Source organism: Mizuhopecten yessoensis, unplaced genomic scaffold (genome assembly GCF_002113885.1).
Source record: "Mizuhopecten yessoensis strain PY_sf001 unplaced genomic scaffold, ASM211388v2 scaffold10971, whole genome shotgun sequence".
NCBI classification, from domain to species: Eukaryota; Metazoa; Mollusca; class Bivalvia; order Pectinida; family Pectinidae; genus Mizuhopecten; species Mizuhopecten yessoensis.
Window position 1 is genome coordinate 1,051,264 of NW_018408813.1, and position 25,932 is coordinate 1,077,195.

Below are 25,932 nucleotides of genomic sequence, written 5' to 3' on the forward strand. Positions count from 1 at the left end.
GTTCACTAAGAACGCTTTGTATTGATCTAATTAAGTAGCTGCAAACTTTTGAGCAACATTTCCTGCAACTATGATAAAATGAAGCGTATATACGTGTTTGCATCAGTTACTTTAACATCAAATGGGCACAAAAGGACCAGGCGACAGACGATGTTTAAAAACTTACTGTATATCTTTTCATTTTTGCGAGCACTCATTTTGGGGTGATATTTAAAGATTTAAAAACAAAATATATCATAGGATAAATTGAAATATGTGACAAGCGACTCTCCTTATCCTTGCAAATTGACAGTTTTTTTGTTTGTTACACCAGTCTTTGTTTTTCCAAAACGTGCAGATGTTTGGCTGATGATCATGACCACACATTAGAGTATTTATGTAATTCGAGAAAAAATCCATTCCGTTAGTATCGTAGCGAGAACCCCCCCCCCCCCCNCCCTAATACTTAACTTATACATATATAACATATATATATATTGTATGCTGGAGAGAAAATGACTGTAGACCAATTAAATACGTGTTCACTGTTTAGGACAGACAAGTAGATACATTGTGATTGAATGATAAACTCGATGTTGAAATGGGAAAATGTGACTTGGAATGACAATTTATATTTTCAAAAACCTCGTTCACAACCTTCCTAGATTATACGTGCCCCTCCATTCACTTGACTTGGGGCGTTGCCACTGTGAGAAATCCGGGCACTTGCAAACAGGAAATAGAATATTGGCGCCTGCGTAATGATGTCGGGCAACCGATATCGAAGTAAATAATGGAAGTGGGAAGTGGGTAACACCAACAAAATCCATTGCATCTAACCGTTAACGATGTTCAACGGGGCCTAGTTTTCCTCTAGATTGTTTAAGAAATATGTACTTGACCGTATAAGAAGCTCATTTTAGCCTTTCCGGTGTAGAGGTATGCTAATTTCTGTTTTAAATGGACAGACTGGTCCGCTTTTGTTTGTGTTTTTTTGTGTTGTGTCTCTCGCTTCGTTTCAAAGAATGCACTCTATCGTATGAATAACATATCTTTCAGATGGAGCTGAGAGTCGGAAACAAGTACCGCCTCGGACGGAAGATTGGAAGTGGTTCGTTTGGAGACATTTATCTTGGTAAGAATTATATATTACACAAAATCTAAACACGTCGGTGCAAGCCTCGAAATATTTTGACAGTTCTCGTTCGAGGACAATGTAGGTGATTCAACAATGACTGGATTTGCATTTTACAATCCTTTTTCTTGGTGATTCATCATAAGAACACAAACGGAGTCTTGAATTACCTATAATATATTGAATTATGAACATATCACATTGTTCGATGACATTAATGCAAATTTGTCTGGTCAAATAATAACCGGAAGAGGAAAATCGGATATTCTGTTTTGGCTGTCAAAATAACGACGAATGAATGAAACATGAGTGAAAAACAAATACTTTGATTTGACACCCAACAATTGTTTGCCGTGATCATAGATTCATTTTGACATGTTTACACAAAACCTATACAGAAAACATGACTTTTCATAGTGACATCAGTACATCATTCAAGTGTCACAAAAGCAAGAGTATGTTACTTACTTGGGTGTCGATTAAATATGGAAGATCGATGATTCATTGTAAGATTTGGTTTATTTCATGCATATCTCAAAAGTATCTTTTCAGTGATACTAGCATACATTTGGTCTAGATAGCTGTTAACTTTTATTGTTCTTATTATATAAAAGATGAATACAGAATAAAAGAGTAACTAAAATGAATATTTCCATTGTCACAAAATGAAGTGTTGAATGTATTGGAAATCAGGTTAGGTTACAAGAACTATCCAGTTAGTAAATCCACGTACCCGAAAACCGTTCCAAAATGGAGGTCAGTATATTTATTGACTTCCCAGGCAAAAATGTCGCTCTTGACTGCTGATTGACAGACCTCGAAAACACTCTTGTTCAGTATACTTACTTTACTATTGAGTGCATGTAAACAATAAACTTTGAATGTAAACACAATATCAACTGACATTCTGTACATGTTGAACAATGTAACTCATCATTCACCGGCAGCTATGATCAGTGTTCCGACCAGAAGTGATGCACAGAAATACGTGCGCATCAGCATTGACAACACATAAGAATGAAGTGAGACTACGAAAATTTCTCTGTCGGGTGGCTAGCGATAAGTAACCAATTCATAACAATTTAAGAATTTGTAACTTTTACAACTGTATTCACAAGACATAAGTATTGAGTTATCTTTGTTTATGTATTTAATGAATTAAGTAATCATATTTTTATCAAAATAAAGAGCCATTGGTGGACATATTTTATTGCACAAGAAAACATGGTAACCTGGTTTTGGTTCAGATAATTAAGTACACAAGGTTATCCAAGTGGCATTTTTTCTATCCGTTGCAGCCCTAATTGCAAAACATTATCCTTTCTTTGACACATGTGAAAAATCCCAAAGAAAAGACAACACAGATGATTTGCAATATTTGTAATGTTCAACATCAAGGTCATCATTCAATACTTAAGTTGGAATTGTACAATGGTTTATGGGGGTGTTCAATTTCATAGTCGAGTCCTAGCCAGCAGGCAGATTTTGATATTTTTTTTAACAGCCTAGTGTATTCTAATTTCATAGTAAATATAAGATAGTATCAACTTTCATTGCCCAGCAACCAGGTCAAGCTAATTGAATAGTACACCCCTGTACTAATAAAATTATGATTTTGGTTTAAATCCAGTATGAAATAATAGATAATCACAATTGTATTAATTTAAAGTAATAATCAATGATATGTAGTCTACTAGATGATACACAGACCTGTTGCACTACACTGGAAGATGAGGCTAACGCAAATTTTTGAAATTTCCTATCAGACAGTCGGGGTGGAATATTTATAAAAACATACATGAAAATAAAGCTTTGAAAGTTTATCAGTTGTTTTATTTAATTTAGATCAATATTGATTGTTTGATTATGTCCATTTCAGGTACTGACATTTCAAACGGAGAAGAGGTTGCCATCAAATTAGAATGTGTGAAAACAAAACACCCACAGCTCCACATAGAGAGCAAGATCTACCGAATGATGCAAGGAGGAGGTAACTTTGATCAGATGAAAGAATTTGGGTTTATATATTATATAGATAAAACTGATTTTGTTTGATACTTTTTTTGCTCATTTGAAAATAACTTCCCTTCTGCATATTAGAAAAATCACAAATTCAGGTACTATTTGTAAAGGCTAATGAAATGAAAGAGAAGAGTTATACCAGTCCAGATATTTCCTTTGGTTTTAATTGGTTGAACACCATATAAGTACTTCCACAACATCCAATTTAGTAACAAGATTAATTACAAGAACATGTCATTTATATGCCACCAGCAACATTTCATTGCTGCACTCCAAAAGTTTGCAAAACAGTCAATAATGCATCCGAGTCGTGTGTACAGGGAAACCAAAATTGTGTGACATTCCCTATATGTAGACATGCAAAGAATTGTTTAAGCGCTTGCTGTAAGATCAATGAGAACCCCCGTCATTGTTCTGATGACCAATGGATTAGACGGCAGCATGAACTGGTCCCCTCTTGTGAAATTTCATTATGGACAGTTTTAGATGAATTCTTCATCTTTATCGACAGTCTGATAGAGAAAATCTGAATTTCATTTAGTCAAACAAAAACAATTTTTTTAGCAAAAGATTTTCCTGAATATTATTTAAATTTGTATAATTTCCTACTTTTAGTGGGAATTCCAACGATAAAATGGTGTGGAGCAGAAGGCGACTACAATGTCATGGTGATGGAACTTCTAGGACCTAGTCTGGAGGATCTCTTTAATTTCTGCTCACGTAAATTCAGTTTGAAGACGGTCTTGCTACTGGCAGATCAGTTGGTATGTTATAATGCTTATATGGAGCCAATAAGTAGTCACTCTTGTTTACCTAGTTTTGGTTCTGTTGAACATCACTGATAAAACTGGCAGCATATAAAGATATATTAAGTTTTCCATTGATATGCACTGGAGGTATATAAATAAAAATATCTTTGATAAACTGGCAGGGTTAAATGTCTCAATTTTGTATGGAAATTTTATGGTAAATGTTATGAAGTCTATGGATTGCCATTTAAATATGTAAATGTAGGATGTACTATTGTATATTTTTGAATAATTTTGATTGTGTTGTATGTATTTATTAGGTAACCTTTTGTTAGATATAGATTATCCGCAATTTTGAAACTGTACATTGTTTTATTCTTTTACAGATAAGCAGAATTGAATATATTCATTCAAAAAATTTCATTCATCGTGATGTGAAACCAGACAATTTTCTTATGGGATTAGGAAAGAAAGGAAATCTTGTGTATATTATTGACTTTGGATTGGCCAAAAAGTATCGTGATGCTCGAACACATCAACATATACCCTATCGGGAAAACAAGAATCTCACCGGCACAGCTAGATACGCTAGTATCAACACACATCTCGGAATTGGTAAGCTAATGTTCATCAGCTTGTACGGAAGTTCCAACTCCAGTTTTGCAGTTTTACCATTTGCACAATCTGAGTTGTTTTGGTAAGATACAGAAACAAAGTTGACCCTTAGTTACTGTAGGAATAATAAAGCATTAAACACTTAACTTGAAGATTGTCTATAGTTATGTATAGAACTTGTATGAAAGAACCTTTGAAAGATCTTCTGTTTAATTTTTCCAGGGACTTACCTAGGCTTTCTCAGCTGCTGATATTTGGTTCTTTCCCCAATGGAATATTAAGCCTTTTTTGCTTCAATATTTACAGTCTCCCAAAATTAAAAAGGCATAAGAAAAATGAATTTTAAAAAAAATCATTTTTTACCAAAAGTGGTATTCGGATATGACAATATTACATTTAAAATTATATGATCTGTCATTATTGAAGGTGATTTAGCCTTCTACATGAGTACTTTTCAAGACAATAAATCTTTTGGTTCACCCGTTGTCAGTATAATAATATATCCATGCCTCCAGCACACATTCACATATGCACGCATACACAACACACATGGAGGCACATCCTTAAATGACCTTAGCTGTTAATAGGACGATTACCAAAACCAAACTTTTGGCAGAATTTTTATCAAAATAATCAGAATTTCCCTTAAATTTAACAAAAATAACAAAAATTATCCAATTTTTCCAAGATACTCTAGACAAGTCTCTGTATCTAGTTGATCAAGAAGGTAGCGCTGATTTTCCTTTTATTATCATGATCTTCACTAGTATTGGATCTTGGTAAAGTGATATTATAAAAATAACTGTTTAATTACTTGCACATCGGTAAGTGTTTTTCACGTATCTTTGAAAATGTCAATACTCTTGCGTTTAATACTGTTTCTTGTTCTTGCTGTGTTAATTTGGTTTGTGTTTTATTTCTACAGAACAAAGTCGACGGGATGACATGGAATCATTAGGGTATGTTTTCATGTACTTCTTACGTGGGAGCTTGCCATGGCAGGGACTAAAGGCGGCGACAAAACGTCAGAAGTACGAGAGAATCAGTGAAAAGAAAATGTCCACTCCCATAGAGGAACTCTGTAAAGGATTTCCCTGTAAGTGGTCTCCTGACCAATATACAAAGATAACTAGGAACTGAGTCTTGAGGCCATCCTTTCCCTTCTGACCACTAAAAAGTAGACTACTCAAATACTTTTGTTGAGAAAATTAGGGTTCAATATAGTGTCCAACTCCCACATCAGAGGTGTGGATGCCTTTAATTAGTAATCCCATATGTCCTTCTGTCCACACTTTAATCTCTAATTATTATCTCAAAATCCATGTCATTTTTTTTTTTTAATTTCACATGGATACAGAGATGTTCAAGAGGGGTTTAAAAGTGACCAAAAGTTAAAAGATCAGTTAAAAGCAATGGGAGATATAGTCAAAAATAAAGATTGCCCTTACTAACCCACCAATAGTTGGTGGATACCCTACATAAATATCACCATATTACCCAGAAATCCAAGATGGCTATATAGCTACCATTAATCACTTCTGATCAGCGGAGATAAATACAGCTATGACTTAAATTATGTTGATACAATTAGGTTCATGCTTGTTGGCAAATTATGATGCTTATTAGGATCCATTATCCAAAATAATTGCTCTAGTTTAAGGTTGGTCCAAGAATTCTCTTCTGTAGGTCTGATTGTGTTCACACTGGTAGTAAATGGTTCTTACTTGCTGAATCACATGAATATAATGCGTTTATTCCCGTATTCTGAAATTCAAGACAATCACTGGCCATTGCTTTAGCTAGCGATTAAAGATATATATATATACTTAAGTAGGACACACAAGCAGGCCCTTGCTAATTGCTAAACTGTTAGTCTTTTAGTTCTTGAAATTTAAATCTCAACAAACAGTCGGGTCTTTAACTCTCCTTCATAGACCTTAAAGTTGTTGAGTTAGACAATCTAGTCAATGCAACATGTGTGCTTAACTCCATGGAGTTTCATGCACGGTCCCATTAAAAAATCAGTAAGCAAAAACTTACCAATTTTTGAATTAACATCCCTTACGTATACCGTCACAGCCATATAAATCTAGAAAATTGTTGGGTTTGTAGAGAACAATCATGTTTCTACTAGACATTGCCTATAGGTTGACTGCTTTAATATGATGAACTCTGGACTTGTTGAAATTCACATGATCATATCATTGTCATATTTTGCAAATGATATGTAACTTTTTGTTTCAAATATATAAAAGGAAACCAAATTTGATTTCTCAGTAATTACTGCATTCATTGTGCATATTTATGTAAAAGAGTTTGACTTGACTGAAAGTGAATGGAGAGAACACATTCCATATTTCAAAAGTTAAAATTTCTGACTTAAGACATAATTTTCTGTGTTCTTTCAGCGGAATTTGCCACCTACCTGAATTTTTGTCGGTCTCTAAGATTTGATGACAAACCTGATTATTCCTACCTTCGACAACTCTTCAGAAATTTGTTCCACAGACAAGGGTTCACCTATGATTATGTCTTTGACTGGAATATGCTCAAATTTGTAAGTACTAGTGGTCATCCTTCAGAAGTATTGAGTTATTTGTAGACATCAATTTTGTATTTGTAAAAACTGCTGATCTGATGTGCTTAATGAGATGTAGTGAGGTATTTTTCATCATTTTGAGGTAATACAATGACAAACTGGAAAAACTACTGTAAAAGTGGAGTTGGTTGGTAGTATCTTGGCACAACAAACCTTGAAAGTGTTTTCCTCCTGGGCGCTGGAAAATGTGATAATAAAGATCCTACTGTGTATATAGTAAAGTACTGTTAAACCTGTCAAATTTAACCCCTTATTCTGAGATCCTGTAATTTTTAGCTCACCTGGCCCTTCGAGTGAGCTTATGGCATGGTGCGGCGTCCGACGTCCGGCCGGCGGCAACTTTTTACTTGAAACAAATTCTTTTCAATAACCAAGAGATCCAGGCTGATGATATTTGGCCAGTAGAATGCTGGGATGAAGGGCTTCAAAGTTTATTCAAATGAATGACCTTGACCCACTTTCAAGGTCACATGGGTCAAATGTCTTAAAATCTTCAAACAACTTCTTCTCACTTACCAAAAGGCCAAGGGTATTGATATTAGGCCTGTAGAATGCTGGGATGAAGGGCTTCAAAGTTTGTTCAAATGGATGACCTTGACCCACTTTCAAGGTCACATGGGTCAAATGTCGTAAAATCTTCAAACAACTTCTTCTGAATAACCTAAAGGCATAGGGTACTGATATTGGGCCTGTAGCATCATGCTGGGATGAAGGGCTACCAAGTTTGTTCAAATGAATGACCTTTTCCCACTTTCAACCTAATGTCCTTGTTCGACATTCAAGGTCACAGGCGTCATTTGTTTAAATCTTTTAATAGGTTCTCATGAATCAAACACTGATATTCTGCCTGTAGCTGTTATTTAGTCCACTATTAAGATTACAAGTATGATATTAATACCAGGTGAGGGAAAGAGGCCCAATGGGCCTTTCGTTAACATTTAGCTGTATTTTTCTTCATTTCCTACAAAAAAACCTACCCTGTCTAATCTAATCTATCTGAAGAGTTGGATCACACGGGGTATATAGATCAGACAAGTTTAATAATAATAGACTTTATTTATACTCGATAATAACATGTTGAGTCAGACTCTTCTCACACATGGCCGAGAAGAGATAGCAGAGGATGTAACATAGGCAGGATTCACCATAGATGTGTAAAATTTAGATATGAATTTTCTGAAATATTGCATAAATAAATGAAAGCTTGGTATGGTAAATACATGCAATTATGTTGTCATGTTCACACCTGTAAGAAATTTGATATGTGATGTTGTTACAATATTTTCCTGCAGGGCACTGGTCGCAACAGTGATGTAGATGATCGACAGAAAGTGAGCTCATCAGCAAGGCCACTACACGGTACAGCCGTGCCTGGCAGTCGAATGCGAGGTGAACAGATGCCTGTACCAGGCACGACTCCACCCGGAGATTTCACAAGTAAGTACTTCACACAGTCACACCAAAATCTTATCAATCACCACTTATATTATGTTGGTTGTTTGGAAAAGTAGAACAATAAATGTCAAACCTGAATTAAATTCACTAGATTTTACTGAATTGTGCATCAGTTTTATTACTCATGTAATGAGAGTTGCTGATGTCATTCAATACAATAGGTAAAAGATAGCATCAAGTCTTCACAACATCTTTAATGCTAGAACCATAAATCAGGGTAGTATTCGAGAGACTTTAATTATATCTTGTAGTAAAGTCGTGTTTGTAGTATTTCTATCTTTAGTCAATTCTTCATACTGGATATGTCTAACAAAGATTCAAAAATACTTGCATATAGACATCATCCAAAATAGATCGAAGAGAAGTAATGTAGTATTTTGCCATCTAATGATTCACTGGGTGACTTGAAAAAATTGTGTACTAAGAATACATAGACAGATAAGTGCTTAATTAATAGGGCAGAACACTTGACTTTAGCACTACAGATTAAAATAACAAGCAAAAGCACATTTAATGTAGGAATGTAAAATGACATCGGCCAGGGCTAGTAGATTGTATGTCGGTGGTAATAAAAAAAACCTCCAATATTTACTTTGAAAACAAGTCAGGCTTCTAGAATTTTACTAAATTTGTGCGTAGGCTAGTTTTCTAAATAAAAGTTGTACTCTCCAGATGCTAGTTTTTTTAAGGAATAAATCTTTATATTGTTTTGTTGAATAAGTAAGTGTGAAGTATTTTTGTATGAGAAAAAAAATGTCACTTTAATATATTGTTCTGAAGAGAACATACAAACATTAATTTTAAATATTTTTAAGTATTATTCAAAGCACATATTTCTGTTTTGTTTTAAATCCCATGGCACTTTTATCATCTTTTTTAAAATTTCTTCTATTTATGATTATGGGAGTCATGGGCTTATTTCAAGTATGGAATGAATTACAATGAGGTGTGAAATTAGGATATTGTTTTAGTTAAAATGCATGGTTTTGTAACTTGTAGGAATAGTATAGACTTCGATTGTTCTTGTGTAAGGGTTATTCCAGATATAAATGTAACGGGAGAGAGAGGTTAATAATATATATTTGGATGATGGGGTCTAAAATACTTAACATTTCTATAGTTGGGCACAGAAAAAATAAATTGTAGGCTTAAAATAGCACCTCCACCCCATACATTTGTTTTTGGAATAGCCCAAGCACGCATAGTATTGGGGTGAATGTGATGATTCTGAAAATCCTACTACTGTTACAGCATCAAGATTAGTTATGAGAAAAGTACTTAATTTCTCAGATTAGACAGCACTGTTTCAAATAGGATAGTTCCTGGTGATGTGTAATTGAATGATATAGAATTGTTGATGATCTTTAGCAAAGTTTTCAAGTATCATGAACAATTGGTAATCATGCATGTTAGAATAGATAGTTGAAAATTTACGAAGCACAACAAATCTTCTTGTCAATGAATTAAAGGTACAAATCCAGAGTTAATTTGTCTGTGTTATGTTTTGTTGTGTGTATGTACTGTAATGACAGATCAGTTATCTTTATTTAAAAAAACATATATTGATGGATTAGAAACTTCATTCATGACAGTTTTCTGATCACCTGATCTGTACAGGTAATCAACCATCAAGGTATATCCAGCTGTGTTCCAACCTATGTAGACAGAATGAGAGGGAGTTTATGTCTGTACTGTTACAGTATTGTAACGTTGAATGGTATGTTCTGTGTGCGGTCTTTCCAACATTTACATAAGGATATATGCTACCTATATCTCCCTCGGCAAGTAACCTTATAATTAGCAATTTCTAATAATCCTGAATGTATTATGTACCTTTCAATGTGTCACCTGATCATAAGACCAGAGATACATTAATAGTGAAACACTTAAGAAAGGAAACAAGTGTTGCAGTGGTGTAGCATATATCCTAAAAGCAAAGTGTCTCCTATTTTTATCACTCACAAATCCTTGTGAGCTATACGTTTATCATGGTTATTAACTTGCAGTTTTGCTGTGTTGTAATGAAAACAATTTAGCTGTTCAATAACTCCTTATCAAGTAAACAGGGAATATAGTGTACATCATGTAAGCAAACTGTCATTGATTTGTAGTTCTTTGGCATTGTGTGTTGAGATAAGAATTCATCATGAAACATTGATTTCCAGAGATTCATCCCTGCATACATTTCTTTATCAAAATATTTTAAAACTTTGTTAAATTCATAACTTTGTAGATCATGCAGAGTTTGCTCACTGATTTTCCTAGAGGTGTGTTGGAAATGAAAGATGGATGTCATAATACATGCAGTATAAATGTAACAGTAAAATGTATCCATGTTTTGATAACTATTGTATAGGGATGATTCTTGCTTTTTTGCTCTTTCATAAACATCAATCTTCGTATTTCATGTGTACATTCATCATCACATATGGTGTACACTGCCATCATCTCATGTATATGTTAGTAATATTCATCATTGCATTTCATGTGTGGCATTCGTCATTATAGCATTATATTTCTACAAAATATGAATACATTGTATTAATTTGATGTAGTAACAGTTTTGACCCTATTTATCATTGTTGGGCGACACTGACGACCTCTCAATGCTGTGCGGGGTATATCTGCATGGTTGTACTCGAGTCTGGCAGCTACTGGTGTTTAGAGCTATTAGTCCTTGTCCTTCCCTCGGGAGAGTGCATGTCCTCCAGAAACTACATGTAGTAGACCTCTGTCCTCGCTCTGGACTGGCGCCCTCACTATCTAGTCTATTCTTCTCTTTCCTCGGTGCTGGTAATCGTGATAGCTGTTGAATTGCAGCATTCTCATGGAAGCACTAGTGGTTTATGTACAGTTAAAGTAACAAGGTTGGATGCATGCACTTTCGAGAATAGTCAATTGGTTTTGATGAGAAAGATTTCATCACATTTGATATTTGGAGCTTTCAACACTTTTTTTGCATAAATTCTGCACATTTTGTTTACTTCATCAACCCTGAAATTTTCTTTTACCAAAATGTTCACGACATGGATACATCATGGATACCACACTTTATCAGAATCAATATTGATTGTAGTGGTAATTGGCTTTCTTTCTATCCTCTCCTCATCCCACAGCTGTTTATATTTTCTTGCATGGCTTATATTCTTCATTGGTTGTTTGCTTTGATTTCAGCCTTTTATATTAAGTATTTTGAATAAACTTTTTGCATTTATTGCCTGTGTTTTTTATTTCTTCCGTTTTGGATGTCAATACCCCCCAAAAAATGGACTGTTTCCTGCATGGTTTTTGCACATGGCGCATGGTTTCTTTATTTTCCTTTATTTTTTCGTTTCTTTCCCCTCTGGCTCTCCTTCTTTGTGCACTTCAAAATTTTGGATTATTTTGGATCTCCGAAGTTGTAATGGTTTGTCAGCCTTCTCTTTTCTTCTTCTTTGTCATAGATGTGCGAGCGTCTTCCTCACGCACAAGGGAAAGAATGCCAACTCGCCTATCGTTGGCCACCCGTGGGCAAGAATCGAACGCTGATGTGGTTGTAACAGACAGTAAGATAAGTGAGAGTAGGCTCGCTACTCCATCTTCAGGGGGAAGGATAAGCTTTAAGGGCTCTAGCCTGCCGATCCCAGTAGGGAACCCCAGTGACAGTGCCAAACTCCGCCGCATAATGCAGGATACACGCCCCCACAATGTTCAGCTGAAGCCTAGACAAACTTGAGATTTATTGTGGTGTTGTCTGGTTGGAGAATTTTCTATAGTGTGGTGCCCATGCTCAGACAGTTAAACTAAACTGTTAACAGGGGAAAATACACGTGGCCTTTAGGAAAGTCGGTCTGCCATCATGTCTAGTCATTGAAGTTGTGTACAAATATATATATAGATGATGTATAACGATGTAAATATGTACCTTTGGGTAGGATGTATCTGTGGACTGAGAGAAGTATGGTACTATGTTGTGTTATATAGTATAAATTGGATGTAGTTATTTTGTTACCGCTGGTGTACACATATGTCTGTGTGGTACAGTTGATGCTTCAGTATACATGTACAGTAGTCATCAACTGTCCAACAACTGACTTGTGTTTCCATCCTATGTACAACACATCTGTGGTCATAGTTATGTTTGATTCAGTGGTGATTTTATCATCACTGGTTATAATTTTGATCAGGTGTTGTCTTAATGAACAATCAGTTCATATTTAGATTTTGTTATCACAATAGAAGTTCCAACCAACTTAGATAATTGTACCGTAAAAATCCTAGCAACCTGTAATTCAACATAAGGATGAATAAAACTGTTTTAATTGGACGAATTCCAGAAGTAAACATTTCTACAATAATTCAAAAAGATCATTTTAAAACAATGATTTTTCGTTATACATAAACAGAGGTTGTATGGGTTGTTTGTGGTATCTTTATATTACAAGTGGGGATTTGTATTTTATAGCTTGGACTCTCATCATATGAGCAGCCATTGAAACAAAATATCTATTTTCAAGGTTCATTGAGTGAACATACCATGTATGGAAGATTTCTAGTTGAATTATGTGTACATTTTCATTTGTAAATTTATGTTGTCCTTCAGTCCAACAATCCTAACATGCTAAGGCCTAAATCTATGTGCTGGTAATCTTCATTATAGCAAGCACTAGCTATCGTTTAAAAGTCATGTCATCAAATACCTTCCTGGTTTATGTCATGTTATGATAGGCCTGTTGGCAATTTAAAAACGTACTTCAATAACATTCATGTATAGTCACTAATGTGTTCAACTAGAAATGTTCGCTAATATGTTTTGTTGGCAGGTTCCTTGAACTGCAAAAAATTGTGAAAACGACCAATTGATAAGAAAATTGCATTATATACATCAGTAAAACAAATTATTGGAGTTAAAAAAGAGAATGAGAGTTTCCTAAAACATTGGCTGTTTTCAAGGTCAGACTGGTGGATTTAATTGTAAGTGTATAACGTTACGGTCAATGGAGACGTTGGTGATGCAGCACTTATATGAAGATTTAAAAGATAAACATAATAAGTACAGTAGAAGTGTGGCAGATGTTTGTGTCATTGATCCACTCTCATTGTACAATAGCTAGCATCTGATTAAGTCATGCAACATTTAGTGGCCTACATTGTACCGTATTCATATTTCACTGAGCAGTATCATGGTTTATTGAAAATACAATGTATTGTAAAACCTTGGTTAAATTTGGATACCCTGAATTGAGGCTTGATCATCAAGTCTTTTCCTAGCTAATTAGATCATCTAAGTCTTCTCTAACCAGAATCCTGTCATATTCATCATCAGTGTTTTCCTCATCACTTGTATTGCCTGACTTGGCCAACTTCTCTCATTATCTGCCTGTATTTTTGATCATCATCAGTGCAGAGCCAGGCATGGCCAGCTGTCTGCATTCATCTCATTGTGTAGCTGTCTGTTTTCATCCAGCTCTTCCTTGCATCATCACTGTAGCACCAGGCTTGGTCATCACCAGTGAAGCATCAGGACAGTGTTTCACTAGACTTGCCAACTCTCATCTACATGTATCATCGGTTTAGCACCAGGCTTAGCCAGACCTGTCTTACTTTCATCATAAGTGACGTCAACATGCTTGGCTTGGCCAGCTGTCTGCTTTCAGCCTTTCAGCATATTGAAAAAATAGCAGCCCCAAGTGAAGATTAAGCTGTCTGTTCCATCAAAATGGCAGCCCCAGGTTTAGACTAAACTGTTTACTTTAATCACCAGTGCAGCCTTAGGCTTGGCCAATTGTTTACTTTCATCATCAGTGCAGCCTAAGGCTAAGCAAGCTCTGTTTAGATCATCTAAGTCTTCTCTAACCAGAATCCTGTCATATTCATCATCAGTGTTTTCCTCACCACTTGTATTGCCTGACTTGGCCAACTTCTCTCATTATCTGCCTGTATTTTTGATCATCATCAGTGCAGAGCCAGGCATGGCCAGCTGTCTTCATTCATCTCATTGTGTAGCTGTCTGTTTTCATCCAGCTCTTCCTTGCATCATCAATGTAGCACCAGGCTTGGTCATCACCAGTGAAGCCTCAGGACAGTGTTTCACTAGACTTGCCAACTCTCATCTACATGTATCATCGGTTTAGCACCAGGCTTAGCCAGACCTGTCTTACTTTCATCATAAGTGACGTCAACATGCTTGGCTTGGCCAGCTGTCTGCTTTCAGCCTTTCAGCATATTGAAAAAATAGCAGCCCCAAGTGAAGATTAAGCTGTCTGTTCCATCAAAATGGCAGCCCCAGGTTTAGACTAAACTGTTTACTTTAATCACCAGTGCAGCCTTAGGCTTGGCCAATTGTTTACTTTCATCATCAGTGCAGCCTAAGGCTAAGCAAGCACTGTTTACTTTCACCATCCGTGCACCCTAAGGCTAAGCAAACTCTGTTTACTTTCATCATCAGTGCAGCCTAAGGCTAAGCAAGCTCTGTTTACTTTCATCATCAGTGCACCCTAAGGCTAAGCAAACTCTGTTTACTTTCATCATCAGTGCAGCCTAAGGCTTGGCCAGCTGTTTACTTGCATCATCATGGCAGCCTAAGGCTAATCAAGCTATGTTTACTTTCATCATCAGTGCAGCCTAAGGCTAAGCAAGCTCTGTTTACATTCATCATCAGTGCAGCCTAAGGCTTAGCCAGCTCTGTTTACTTTCATCATCAGTGCAGGCTAAGGCTTAGCCAGCTCTGTTTACTTCCATCATCAGTGCAGCCATAACGCTTAGCCACCTCTGTTTACTTTCATCATCAGTGCAGCCTTTGCCAGATTTGTCACCTCCATTGGTTTCATCGTCATTGTTTCACCAGACACAGCATAGAGTTAACCAACTTCATACATTCTTTATACATTCATAACATTTATCATTAGATTTTACCATTCATCACCAGATCTATATATATATACCCTTGGATCATGGATGATTCTATAAATATTGCATATACAGATGTAGCATATAGCCAATCAATCTTCTTGTTCTCAAAAAGAAATCATCACGTTCAATACATTCGAAAAGCAGGAAATTCTTTGATTTTTATATCTCGACCCCTTTTTTAACTGAACACTGTTTAACGCTAGTTATTTCTGTGGCTTGATTTTATGTACATGTCCCAACAGACATGGAAGAAGGCATACTTGAGTTATCAGAATTAGCTATAAATACGCAAGAATGGAAGTGGTCTGAAGTTTTACTTTGTAATCATACAAGTCATTGTCATAACTGGAGCTAAGTGTATGAACCTATGTTGTAGTCAATGACAAGAATTGTTGACAGTACATGTTGTTTCTGGGCAGGTCAATTCGCTATTACATAAGTAGCAATATACACTGTCTAGAAGTTGTATCATGGGTTTTTTAATAAATAATGGACAAGTGTAGAGATATTGAAAGGCGTTTCTTTTTTGCGGGGTTCTAATTTTCGCAATCTTTCGCTTTAACAAATTATCCGCAAAACCCCCCACATCTTGCCTAATCAATTAAAATTTTGTCCACTTTTATCACTTAAGCACTATGTGCCAAAACCACTGAAAACCAATGTAAAAATCCTTAAGAATTGACCATTTGCACAAACCTGTGAAAATCAGAGACCATGAGAAAAAATCCAACCTTTAAACTTTATAGTTTAGTTATTACCGTAGTACAGGAAATTTTGCTTAGCTTTGGTCATTATATATTCATATATGAAATCATAACATTGTCAATAGTTATAGGTTGAACTAGGTGTAAATGGACAGGATGCATTTCAGTAACATGGTGGAAAAAATGGAAAAAATAAAATTTGTGATTGTAATGCTGTGTTGTTTATCTCTCCGTGTTTTACCTTATGTAATAAGTACATTACTCGAGGCCACTGTAATTCTTCACATCCAGACATATATCAGATCCATGACATTAGAAAGTCAATGATTTACTGCTAATATGCCAATGCTTTGCATTATGACACACATTTGTTCAACTATGAAGGTTATGTGTAGATCTTGAGATATATATAGGGCGAGACTAAGAACAAGTCTAGGACTGATTGTACCCCTTATGGACTAGCTGACCATCACTGGTAACTTGTAGTAAATATTCTGAGAGGTACACATCATTTTGAATGATATTTTGTAAATTTTTGCTCTCATATATAGTATGTTATCATGGCGCTGGTCTCTTCAGACGGTTTGTAAGGATCAAAATAGTATGATATATTGGATGTGGCCCCCTCTGTATGTTGAATACCTGATCAACCACATCCATCTCGGTATGTTAAATACCTGATCCATGACACTGTAAGTGAGGGTTATTGTAAAGTTCAACTTTTGCCAATATTATTGACACAACAGATAACATTTTAAAGTTTGAAGTTTGTAATAAATGTGTAAGGATGTCACAATTATTCTGAACTGGCAGATAGTTCACTGTATCAACATGGTTTCTGGAAATGTTACATTTGTGAAAAATAGAACCATGTGAAAAATGGATGCATAAGAGTGATACTTCATTTCCTTGAATTGCTAATAGGTATATATGTACACTTGGTATATATGTACACTTGGTATATATGTACACTTGGTATATATGTGCACTTGGTATATATGTACATTTGGTATATATGTACACTTGGTATATGTACACTTGGTATATATGTACACTTGGTTTATATGTACACTTGGTATATATGTACACTTGGTATATATGTACACTTGGTATATATGTACACTTGGTATATATGTACACTTGGTATATGTTCACTTGGTATATATGTACACTTGGTTTATATGTACACTCGGTATATATGTACACTTGGTATATATGTGCACTTGGTATATATGTACACTTGGTATATGTACACTTGGTACAGCAATTGCACCATGTTTAGATCCTTAAATCAACAGAATTTTGTTATTTCTTGAAAACACAGACAATTAATTGATTTCTTTTAATTTTGACCCAAATGTACTCCAAAAGTCTTATTTTCGCATGGATCTCATGTTCCTTGTAACAGCTTTCCTTTGAAAAAATTCTGATAATGAGACTGGTTACTACGCATACAGAAACAAGAACTGCTCCTTTCAGATTCAAAGTAGTTATTTTAAAGTGCTATTGCTTTCTATAACATATTATAAAAAAATCTGCACAACTTGCGTCAATATTTAACAGAAAATCATCTTCTGATACCTTATGGCAACATTGACTATATTTACAATAAAAATATGATGGTAGTTTGAAAGTTTCAAAAACATTGGAAATTTTGAAGAGGACAATTCCGTGTAAAAGAGATCACTTTAATATTTCTGTGTGAAAGAATTATGTTCTATTATAAGTATAACAACCATTTGTATGCTCTGCAGTTTGTGTGTGTGAATGTTAGTAAGGATACAATTTTAGGTGTTACGTTGGTTAAGTTATATTAACAACTTATATGATGTTGGAAACATTATCAAAACCAGATTTTAAGTTGCTTTTGATATTATTTAAATAAGTTTAAGTATCTTTTCTCTCTCTTTTATCTCAATAATTCTTTTTGGAAGGGAAAGCATATGTTTAATTATGGTACTCTGTGTTTGTAGCGGAATCTCCTCGGCCCTTCTCTAGGGAGCGTGAAAGACGAACAAGTACTAGACTTCACAGAGGAATTCCGACCGGAGCTGAGGCGCAGCGTGAGGCGGCTGCACGAGTGTCCACTGCTCCCATGCAGCCGGGTATGATGCCAATGAACTCTGCCATGAGGCGAGGAAGTGCTTCTAAAGATGGCGAAGTGCCAGCCCGGACTGGCTCCTCTCGACATACAAGGAAATGAGGATAATCGTCGAGACTGTTGGTGAGACCAGGAAACGAGGACAACAGTCCGACTGGTGGCGAGTCAAAAGCGCTGTGATGGATTTGATACGAGGGATTAACACTTGCCTTGTTTCATCTCTCTTAGGCCCAACTTGGGAGTGTTGTAGGTCTCTCCTGAAAGGGTAGAGGATGTCGGGATCATTGTGTATTTTGAAAGTCGTCTTCTCAGTGGCAGTTGATCATGTCAAATGTGTCTACTTTTTGTTTCAGTTGGGAGTAGATGATTCACGATTTTCATTGTATGTGAATTTTACGATTCTGAGAGACCTTTCCAACACAATTGCTAAAAAAAACATTTAGTGCCAAGTTTTGACATTTGTATTGAAATCTTTTGTTTTCATTCTTCAAGGGTTTTGCTTTTCTGAAAAACAACATAGAACTGTGGCAATAGTTTGGGTTGATGAGTTGCTGTGTAAAATACTGTACAAGTTTACGATTTTAAATTAATTTAAAAACTTAGCATTATTGTGATATAATGTGTTGAAATAATCTTAACTATGGGAATAAAGATTAGAATATGATCATGATATTTCTGAAATAGAACGTTGACACGAATTCTTTTAATATTAATGTCGGACCAACAATATGAAGGAAACATTTAAGAGCATGATGAAAATGCTTGTGGTTATTTTAACATATAGATATGTTTAGAGATGAGTGAAAAGTAATGTGTGATTTTATGTTGCATGAATGGTAATAATTGTGTGAATGTCAATATGTGTGATGTATTTCTGTACATAGATCTTTTATAATTCCTTATCCTATTTTTTGCCGATGTGAGTAAACGTTCATAAAAGGAGACTAATTCTAGAGTAATGTATGAACATATCTACATGTGTGTATTTATTGACAAAACAAGGATTCTAAGATCTGTTTTTATCAGAGTCTGAAATGTATTGCTACGTTTTCTTCTTTTGTCGGTGTAACTGCAATTTGTCGTCACGCAAGAAAGAGATACAAACGTTTCTGACAAAATCGGTATTCTGTGCATGCACACATTGCATGATTTTATGTCTATATATATATCACTTCTGATCAAAAACTCAATTCCTGTGGTTCTGGCTACTTGGCTAAAATGTATTGTTCTCCTCGCCATAATTATTTTTGGAACAGAAACTGATCAGTTTAAAGTAATTTCTAGTTGCTGATTAACAAGTTGAAGTATGTAGAGTAATAGACCACTTCAACTTGAGCATGCTACTCTTAATTATTGAGACTATATTATTGTAAAAAAACAAAAGGTCTGACACGAGCCTCAAAAGAGATGGAGGAGTAACTACAGATTAGGCCTTTCTAGCTAGGTCTTCCAATGAGCATGATTGTCAGGGGAAAAGTATATCATGCCTGCAAGTTTAGGGTACATATATAATAACATGACTTGTGCTTATACCTTCATTTTAACATTTGAACCAGATTAATTCCAGATCTGGTAAGATTGAATCAGGATTTCAATGTGTCCACTGAATAATAAATAAAGTGAAGAAACATTCTTAATTTTGTATGTTATCTATGACACTGTGAAGGAGCTTCAGGAGACTGCACTAACTGGAAGACAGCTGGAGAAAGTTTTAATTTCATGCAAGATTGTGTCAGCTCGTGTGGTCTATATTTTGTTGCCCATGATTTTTGCATCCATTAGTAAATATGCTTAGTCTTGGCTATTAGGCTATATCAAGTGTTCGTATACTCCCGCAACAAAGTTAGGGGGGTATACTGGAATCAGCTTGTCTGTTCTTAGAAAATAATTGTTCGGACAACTCCTAAAGTAATGGACAAATTTCAACGAAACTTTCCACATTGAACCAGACATGATAACTACTACCTGAAGTTGTGCATCCAGGTACAATTTTTGTTTCGCAGGCGACACCTAGGTATAGGTGTCGGCGGCGTCCGCACAGAGGTTTTCGTGCGATAACTTGAGTTTCCTTGTGCCGATCAAACTCAAACTTCATGCAATGCTTCCTTACCAAAAGTTCTTGCTTGGGATTGCTTTTAAGGTCCGAAGGTCAAAGGTCAAGGTTACTGTTACTATAAATAGTAAATAACTTAACATTATTTCTTGAAATGAAAAGTGTATCTATTTCTTCGTATTCTCACAGCTTCCTGTGCAGGCGACACATCCACTTTCGTGGAATTCTTGTTTTAGCTCACCTGGCCCTCTTGTCATTCTGACCCTTTTTATATGCCCATCGATAGACGGTACATATTATGTTTTCACGTGGGTGGGCACACATTAGTTTCCGCTCAATAACTTGAGTAATTTTGAATGGATTCATTTTAAGCTTAATAGGATGGTTCATTGCTATGAAAGCTCGGACAAGTCCGATAACCAAAATTATTTGCTGGTTATTTACGGAGTTATGGCCCTTTGTAGAATTGCCGAAACATTTTTCGCTCAATAACTTCAGTAATTTTTAATAGATTCATTTCAAACTTCGTAAGAAGGTTAATTTCTGTGAAAGCTTCAGATAACCAAAATTATTCGCTTGTTATTTACAGAGTTTATGGCCCTTTGTAGAATTGCCGAAACAGTTTCCGCTCAATAACTTGAGTAATTTTGAATGGATTAATTTCAAACTTGGTAGGAAGGTTCATTGCCATGAAAGCTCCGACAAGCTTGATAAGATTTGACGCTTATCTCTCCAAAATTTATGCACTTATGGCCCTTTGTGTCAAACTGCTCATTCTACATCTGATGGGCGTATCATGTACCGTTTCGTGGAACTCTTGTTAACGAAGTTATGGCCCTTTGTTAAAAAATCTTAAAACGTTTTGATCAGACAACTTCTTCTAAAGTTATGGATTGATTTCAACAAAACTTTCCAGGTATGATAACTACCACCTGGAGTTGTGCATCCAGTGATTAATTTTTCATTCTGTCCCTTCTTAGCTCACCTTTTTAGCTTCTTCATAACCAAAAGGCCTAGGGTGATGGTATTAGGCCAGAACTTTGCTGGGATTAACGGCTACCAAGCTTGTTGAAATGAATGACATTGAATTATATTCAAGGTCACAGGGGTCAAATATGTTTATGATTTTTAAACAACTTCTGAATAACCAAAAGGATCAGTATGCTAATATTTAGTCAGTAGCATGCTGGAATGAAGGGCTACAAAGTTTGTTTAAATAAATGACCTTCACCCATATTCAAGGTCAAAGGGGTCAAACATATTAAAAACCTTTAAACAACTTCTCAATAATCAAAAGGTCTAGGATGGTGATATTTTGTCAGTAGCGGGTTTGGAATGAAGGGCCACAAAGTTTGTTCAAACAAATGACCTTCACCCATTTTCAAGTTCACTGGTCAAATATGTTTAAAACCTTTAAACAACTTCTTCTGAATATCCAAGAGGCATAGGCTAATGATATTTGGCCAGTAACATGCTGAGATGAAGGGCTTCCATTGTTCAAATGAATGACCTTCATCTGTTTTCAAGGTCATAGGGTCAAATATGTTTAAAACCTTTTAACAACTTCTCAATAACCTAAAGGCTTTGGATGATGATATTTGGCCAGTAACATGCACAAATGAACGGCTACCAAGTTTGTTCAAGTAAATGACCTTCACCAATTTGCAAGGTCACAGGGGTGAAATATGTGTAAAACCTTCTTCTTCTGAAACACCAAGAGTTATGATATTTTGCCAGTTGGATGAATAACCTTCACTCAAATTCAAGGTCACAGGGATCAAATATGTTTAAATCTTTAAATGGCTTGTTCTGAATATTCAAAAGGTCCAGGGTAATATTTAGCCAGAAGTATGCTTGGAAGGAAGGCTCCGTTATTGTTCGACTTTCAAAGTCACAGACGTCGCATGTTTAAATCATTTGATAGATTCAAATGAATCAAACACATGGCGCAGCATCTGTCTTCCATAAGTCACCTTTTCCTTTAAAATGCTACTTGTCCTTAACGGCCCAGTTGATTTCAAGGAAATTTGGTCTGGGGCATCCTTAGTGATCTAAAATAAAGCTACAGGCATAATATCAGTATTTATGATTAGAATTCATTCAAAAGAACCTGTTATTTATTTTTTAAACATTTCATCCCTATTATTGAAAGTCGAACAAAGTCATTATGTTGAACAAATTTTATAGCCTTTCATCTCCGGATGCAACTTAAAAAGTATCAACATCCTGGGACCCATGGTTATTCAGAAGAGGTCGTTTAAAGATTTTAAACAAATTTGGCCCCGGTGACCTTGAATATAATTCAAAGTCATTCACTTTAACAAACATAGTAGTTCTTGATCCCAGCATGCTACTGACTAAATATCAACATCCTGAGCCTTTTGGTTATTCAGAACAAGTTCTTTAAATATTTTGAACATATTTGCTCCTTGTCACCTTGAATCATATTCAAGGTCAAACATTTAAACAAACATGGTAGCCCTTGATCCAAGTATGCTACTGACTAAATATCATCACCCTGGGCATTTTGGTTATTCAGGAGAAGTTGTTTAAAGGTTTTAAAATATTTGACCCCTGTGACCTTGAATATGGATGAAGGTCATTCATTTGAACAAATTTTGTAGCCCTTCATTCTCAGCATGCTACTGGCCAAATATCATCACCCTGGGCATTTTGGTTATTGAGAAAAGGTTGTTTAAACTTTTTAACATAATTGACCTGTGTGACCTTGAATATGGGTGAAGGTCATTCATTTGAACAAACTTTATAGCCCTTCATCTCAGCATGCTACTGGCCAAATATCACCCTTGGCATTTTGGTTATTCAGAAGAAGTTGTTTAAAGTTTTTTTAAGACAATTGATCCCGGTGACCTTGAATATAATTATAATTGAAGGTCATTCATTTGAACAAACTTTGTAGCCCTTCACCCAAGCATGCTACTGGCCAAATATCATCTCCCAGGGTAGTTTGGTTATTGAGAAGATGTTTTAAGTTTTTAACATATTTGACCCCTGTGAACTTTAAAAAGGGGTGAAGGTCATTAATTTTAACAAACTTCGTAGCCCTTCATCCCAGTTTCCTTCTTGCCAAATTTCATCACCCTATGCCTTTGGTTATTAAGAAGAAGTCATTTAAAGTAAAATATTGACGCCGGAAGACGGACGGACGCTGCGCCACGGCATAAGCTCACTCGGCACTTCGTGCCAGGTGAGCTAAAAATGTTGGGTGTAGCCAACCTGAGGGCAGAGGGGCAGGGAAATAGAGGAAAAACCTTTAAAATTAAATAGGGATTTAGGGATTTTATCCTAATTTTGGCTAGAGCATCTTTTTGGCCAAGGGGACTCAATTTTGTATAAACAGTGGGTGTGGGACCCCTTTGGACAGGGGCGGGGGGAAAAAGAGGTAACCCTTTAAAATCTACCGTAGGGATTATGGGATTTCACCCCAATTTGGTCAGTGTGGATGTAAAGAAGAAGTCGTTTAAAGTAAAATATTGACGCCGGAAGACGGACGGACGCTGCGCCACGGCATAAGCTCACTCAGCACTTCGTGCCAGGTGAGCTAAAAATGTTGGGTGTAGCCACCCTGAGGGCAGAGGGGCAGGGAAATAGAGGAAAAACCTTTAAAATTAAATAGGGGTTAAGGGATTTTATCCTAATTTTGGCTAGAGCATCTTTTTGGCCAAGGGGACTCAATTTTGTATAAACAGTGGGTGTGGGACCCCTTTGGACAGGGGCGGGGGAAATAGAGGTAACCCTTTAAAATCTACCATAGGGATTAAGGGATTTCACCCCAATTTGGTCAGTGTGGATGTGGCCCACATGGGGGCAAAGGAATAGGGGAAATAGAGGTAAACTTTTAAAATCCTTATTCTACCAAAGACTTAAAATCCCTATTCTACCGGATTAAGGGATTTCACCCCAATTTTGTCTGGAGCATGCCTTGGCAAATGGGACTCAATTTTGTATAAATGGTGGGTGTGGACCCGCCTTGGGCAGAGGTGCAGGACTCATGAGGGGAAATAGAGGTAAAACCCTTTGAAATCCTTCCTCTACCAAAGGGATTTTGTATAAACGGTCCCCTTGTGGCAGTGGGATGGGGCCCAATAGGGGAAATGAGAAGTAAACCTTCTACTGTACGGATTAAAGGATTGTATCCCAATTTAGTCTGGAGCATGCTTGGGCAAAGCGGACTCAATTTTGTATAAACGTTGGGTGTGGCTCCTTGCAATTGGGGGCAGTGGGATTGGGCCCAATAGGGGAAATGAGAGGTAAACCTTTGAAATCCTTCTTCTACTGTAGGGGTTAAAGGATTTTATCCCAATTTAGTCTGGAGCATGCTTTGGCTAAGCAGGCTCAATTTTGTATGAACGGTGGGTGTGGTTCTTTGGGGGCAGTGGGATGGGGCCCAATAGGGGAAATGAGAGGTAAACCCTTGAAATCCTTCTTCTATTGTAGGCTTTAAGGGATTTTATCCCAATTTGGTCTTGAGCACCCTATCGCCAAGGAGACTAAGAGTTGCAGTGCCCAATAGGGACATTTGATGTTTAAATCTTAAAAATCCTTCTACTTCTATACCATTGGAAGGATATTATGTAATAAGAATAATTTCCCATAGTTGATTTATTATACTGATGAGCGATACAGGCCCTCCGGGACTCTTGTTGTTAATTAGAAGCTATATTTGAGTATTTTACCAGCTTTGATCAATGTAGGTAAAAGTGGTCTTTCTCAAGCTTTGATGCACTTTGCCAGAAGCCACTGGCTATATTTACTAACTTGTTATTTGTTTCAGAAAGATGCATTTAGGGTGTTTTAAAACGTTAAATGTATTTTACCCCATGACCTTAAGTATAGGTCAAGGTCATTTTTAATATTTTGTAGCACTTGTAGCCAGCAAGCTACTGACCATATATTGTGACTCGAAGGCTTCTTCGTGATTCAGAACACCCCCCCCCCCCCCCCAACTGTAATAAAGGTTAAGGTAGTTGATTTTCTTTCACAAATTTTGCAGTTTTAAATAAGTGTCCAATACTACAGAGTAAGAGCAATTTGGTTGTTCAGGGTGTTGTTGGGGAGTTACCAAATACCTGGTACTGCACAATGCATTGCCCCTGTAGTGTGAATAAAATTAAAGAAAACGAAATACATTTTAATATTTTAATCCCAAAAATAAATACAGTGTTAATAATGATGGCCACTTTTTCCTCAGACAAATCCAAAAATTATCAACTTCTTGCAAAAAAAGAAGAAGAAAAAGGAAATATAACAGCAAAAACAATTAGCATATATATATACATTATATTGTAAAAATGGATATTTCTGCCCCCTATTTGTCATATCTGAAGTATAATGGGCAAATATATCATTTTTTCAGTTTTTAAAAAGAATTGTAAATTGTAAATCATATAACAGGAATGTATACAAATAGTCTGAAAAGTGATATGTTGTGACATAAAGTCTTCGTTCTGTGACAATCTGGTAAAACATTTGAACAACACCAGCATTAATCCATGGACACAAAGGAATGTAACAAAAGCGTTAAATAAATCAAATAACATACATATTACAAGGTTGCCAAACAATTTATGTGCGAACTATAGTTTTAGAATTACAGTGAAAATTCATA

At 36.0% G+C, this 25,932-nt stretch overlaps 1 protein-coding gene across 2 annotated transcripts; it reads left to right on the forward strand.

Moving 5' to 3' along the window:
• The first annotated feature begins 726 nt into the window (after nucleotides 1–726).
• Nucleotides 727–19,882, forward strand: LOC110464198 (casein kinase I-like). 2 transcript variants are annotated; one of them, XM_021519285.1, is made up of 9 exons: nucleotides 727–918; nucleotides 1,039–1,114; nucleotides 2,994–3,104; nucleotides 3,752–3,900; nucleotides 4,272–4,500; nucleotides 5,426–5,596; nucleotides 6,909–7,057; nucleotides 8,392–8,536; nucleotides 18,123–19,882. In XM_021519285.1, exons 2-9 carry the CDS (start codon nucleotides 1,039–1,041, stop codon nucleotides 18,350–18,352), a joined length of 1,260 nt encoding a protein of 419 aa, XP_021374960.1. In that variant the 5' UTR covers nucleotides 727–918; the 3' UTR covers nucleotides 18,353–19,882. The 2 variants fall into 2 exon arrangements, with proteins under 2 accessions (XP_021374960.1, XP_021374959.1); XM_021519284.1 differs by lacking the exon at nucleotides 18,123–19,882 and adding an exon at nucleotides 11,998–14,355.
• Nucleotides 19,883–25,932: the final 6,050 nt, after the last annotated feature.

Bases quoted from the DNA above. Each gene is read 5' to 3' on its own strand.
- LOC110464198 (XM_021519284.1), top strand. From the start codon at position 1,039: ATGGAGCTGAGAGTCGGAAACAAGTACCGCCTCGGACGGAAGATTGGA. The intron at 4,501-5,425 runs GTAAGCTAATGT...TTATTTCTACAG, and splicing joins CAACACACATCTCGGAATTG to AACAAAGTCGACGGGATGAC. The intron at 5,597-6,908 runs GTAAGTGGTCTC...GTGTTCTTTCAG, and splicing joins ACTCTGTAAAGGATTTCCCT to CGGAATTTGCCACCTACCTG.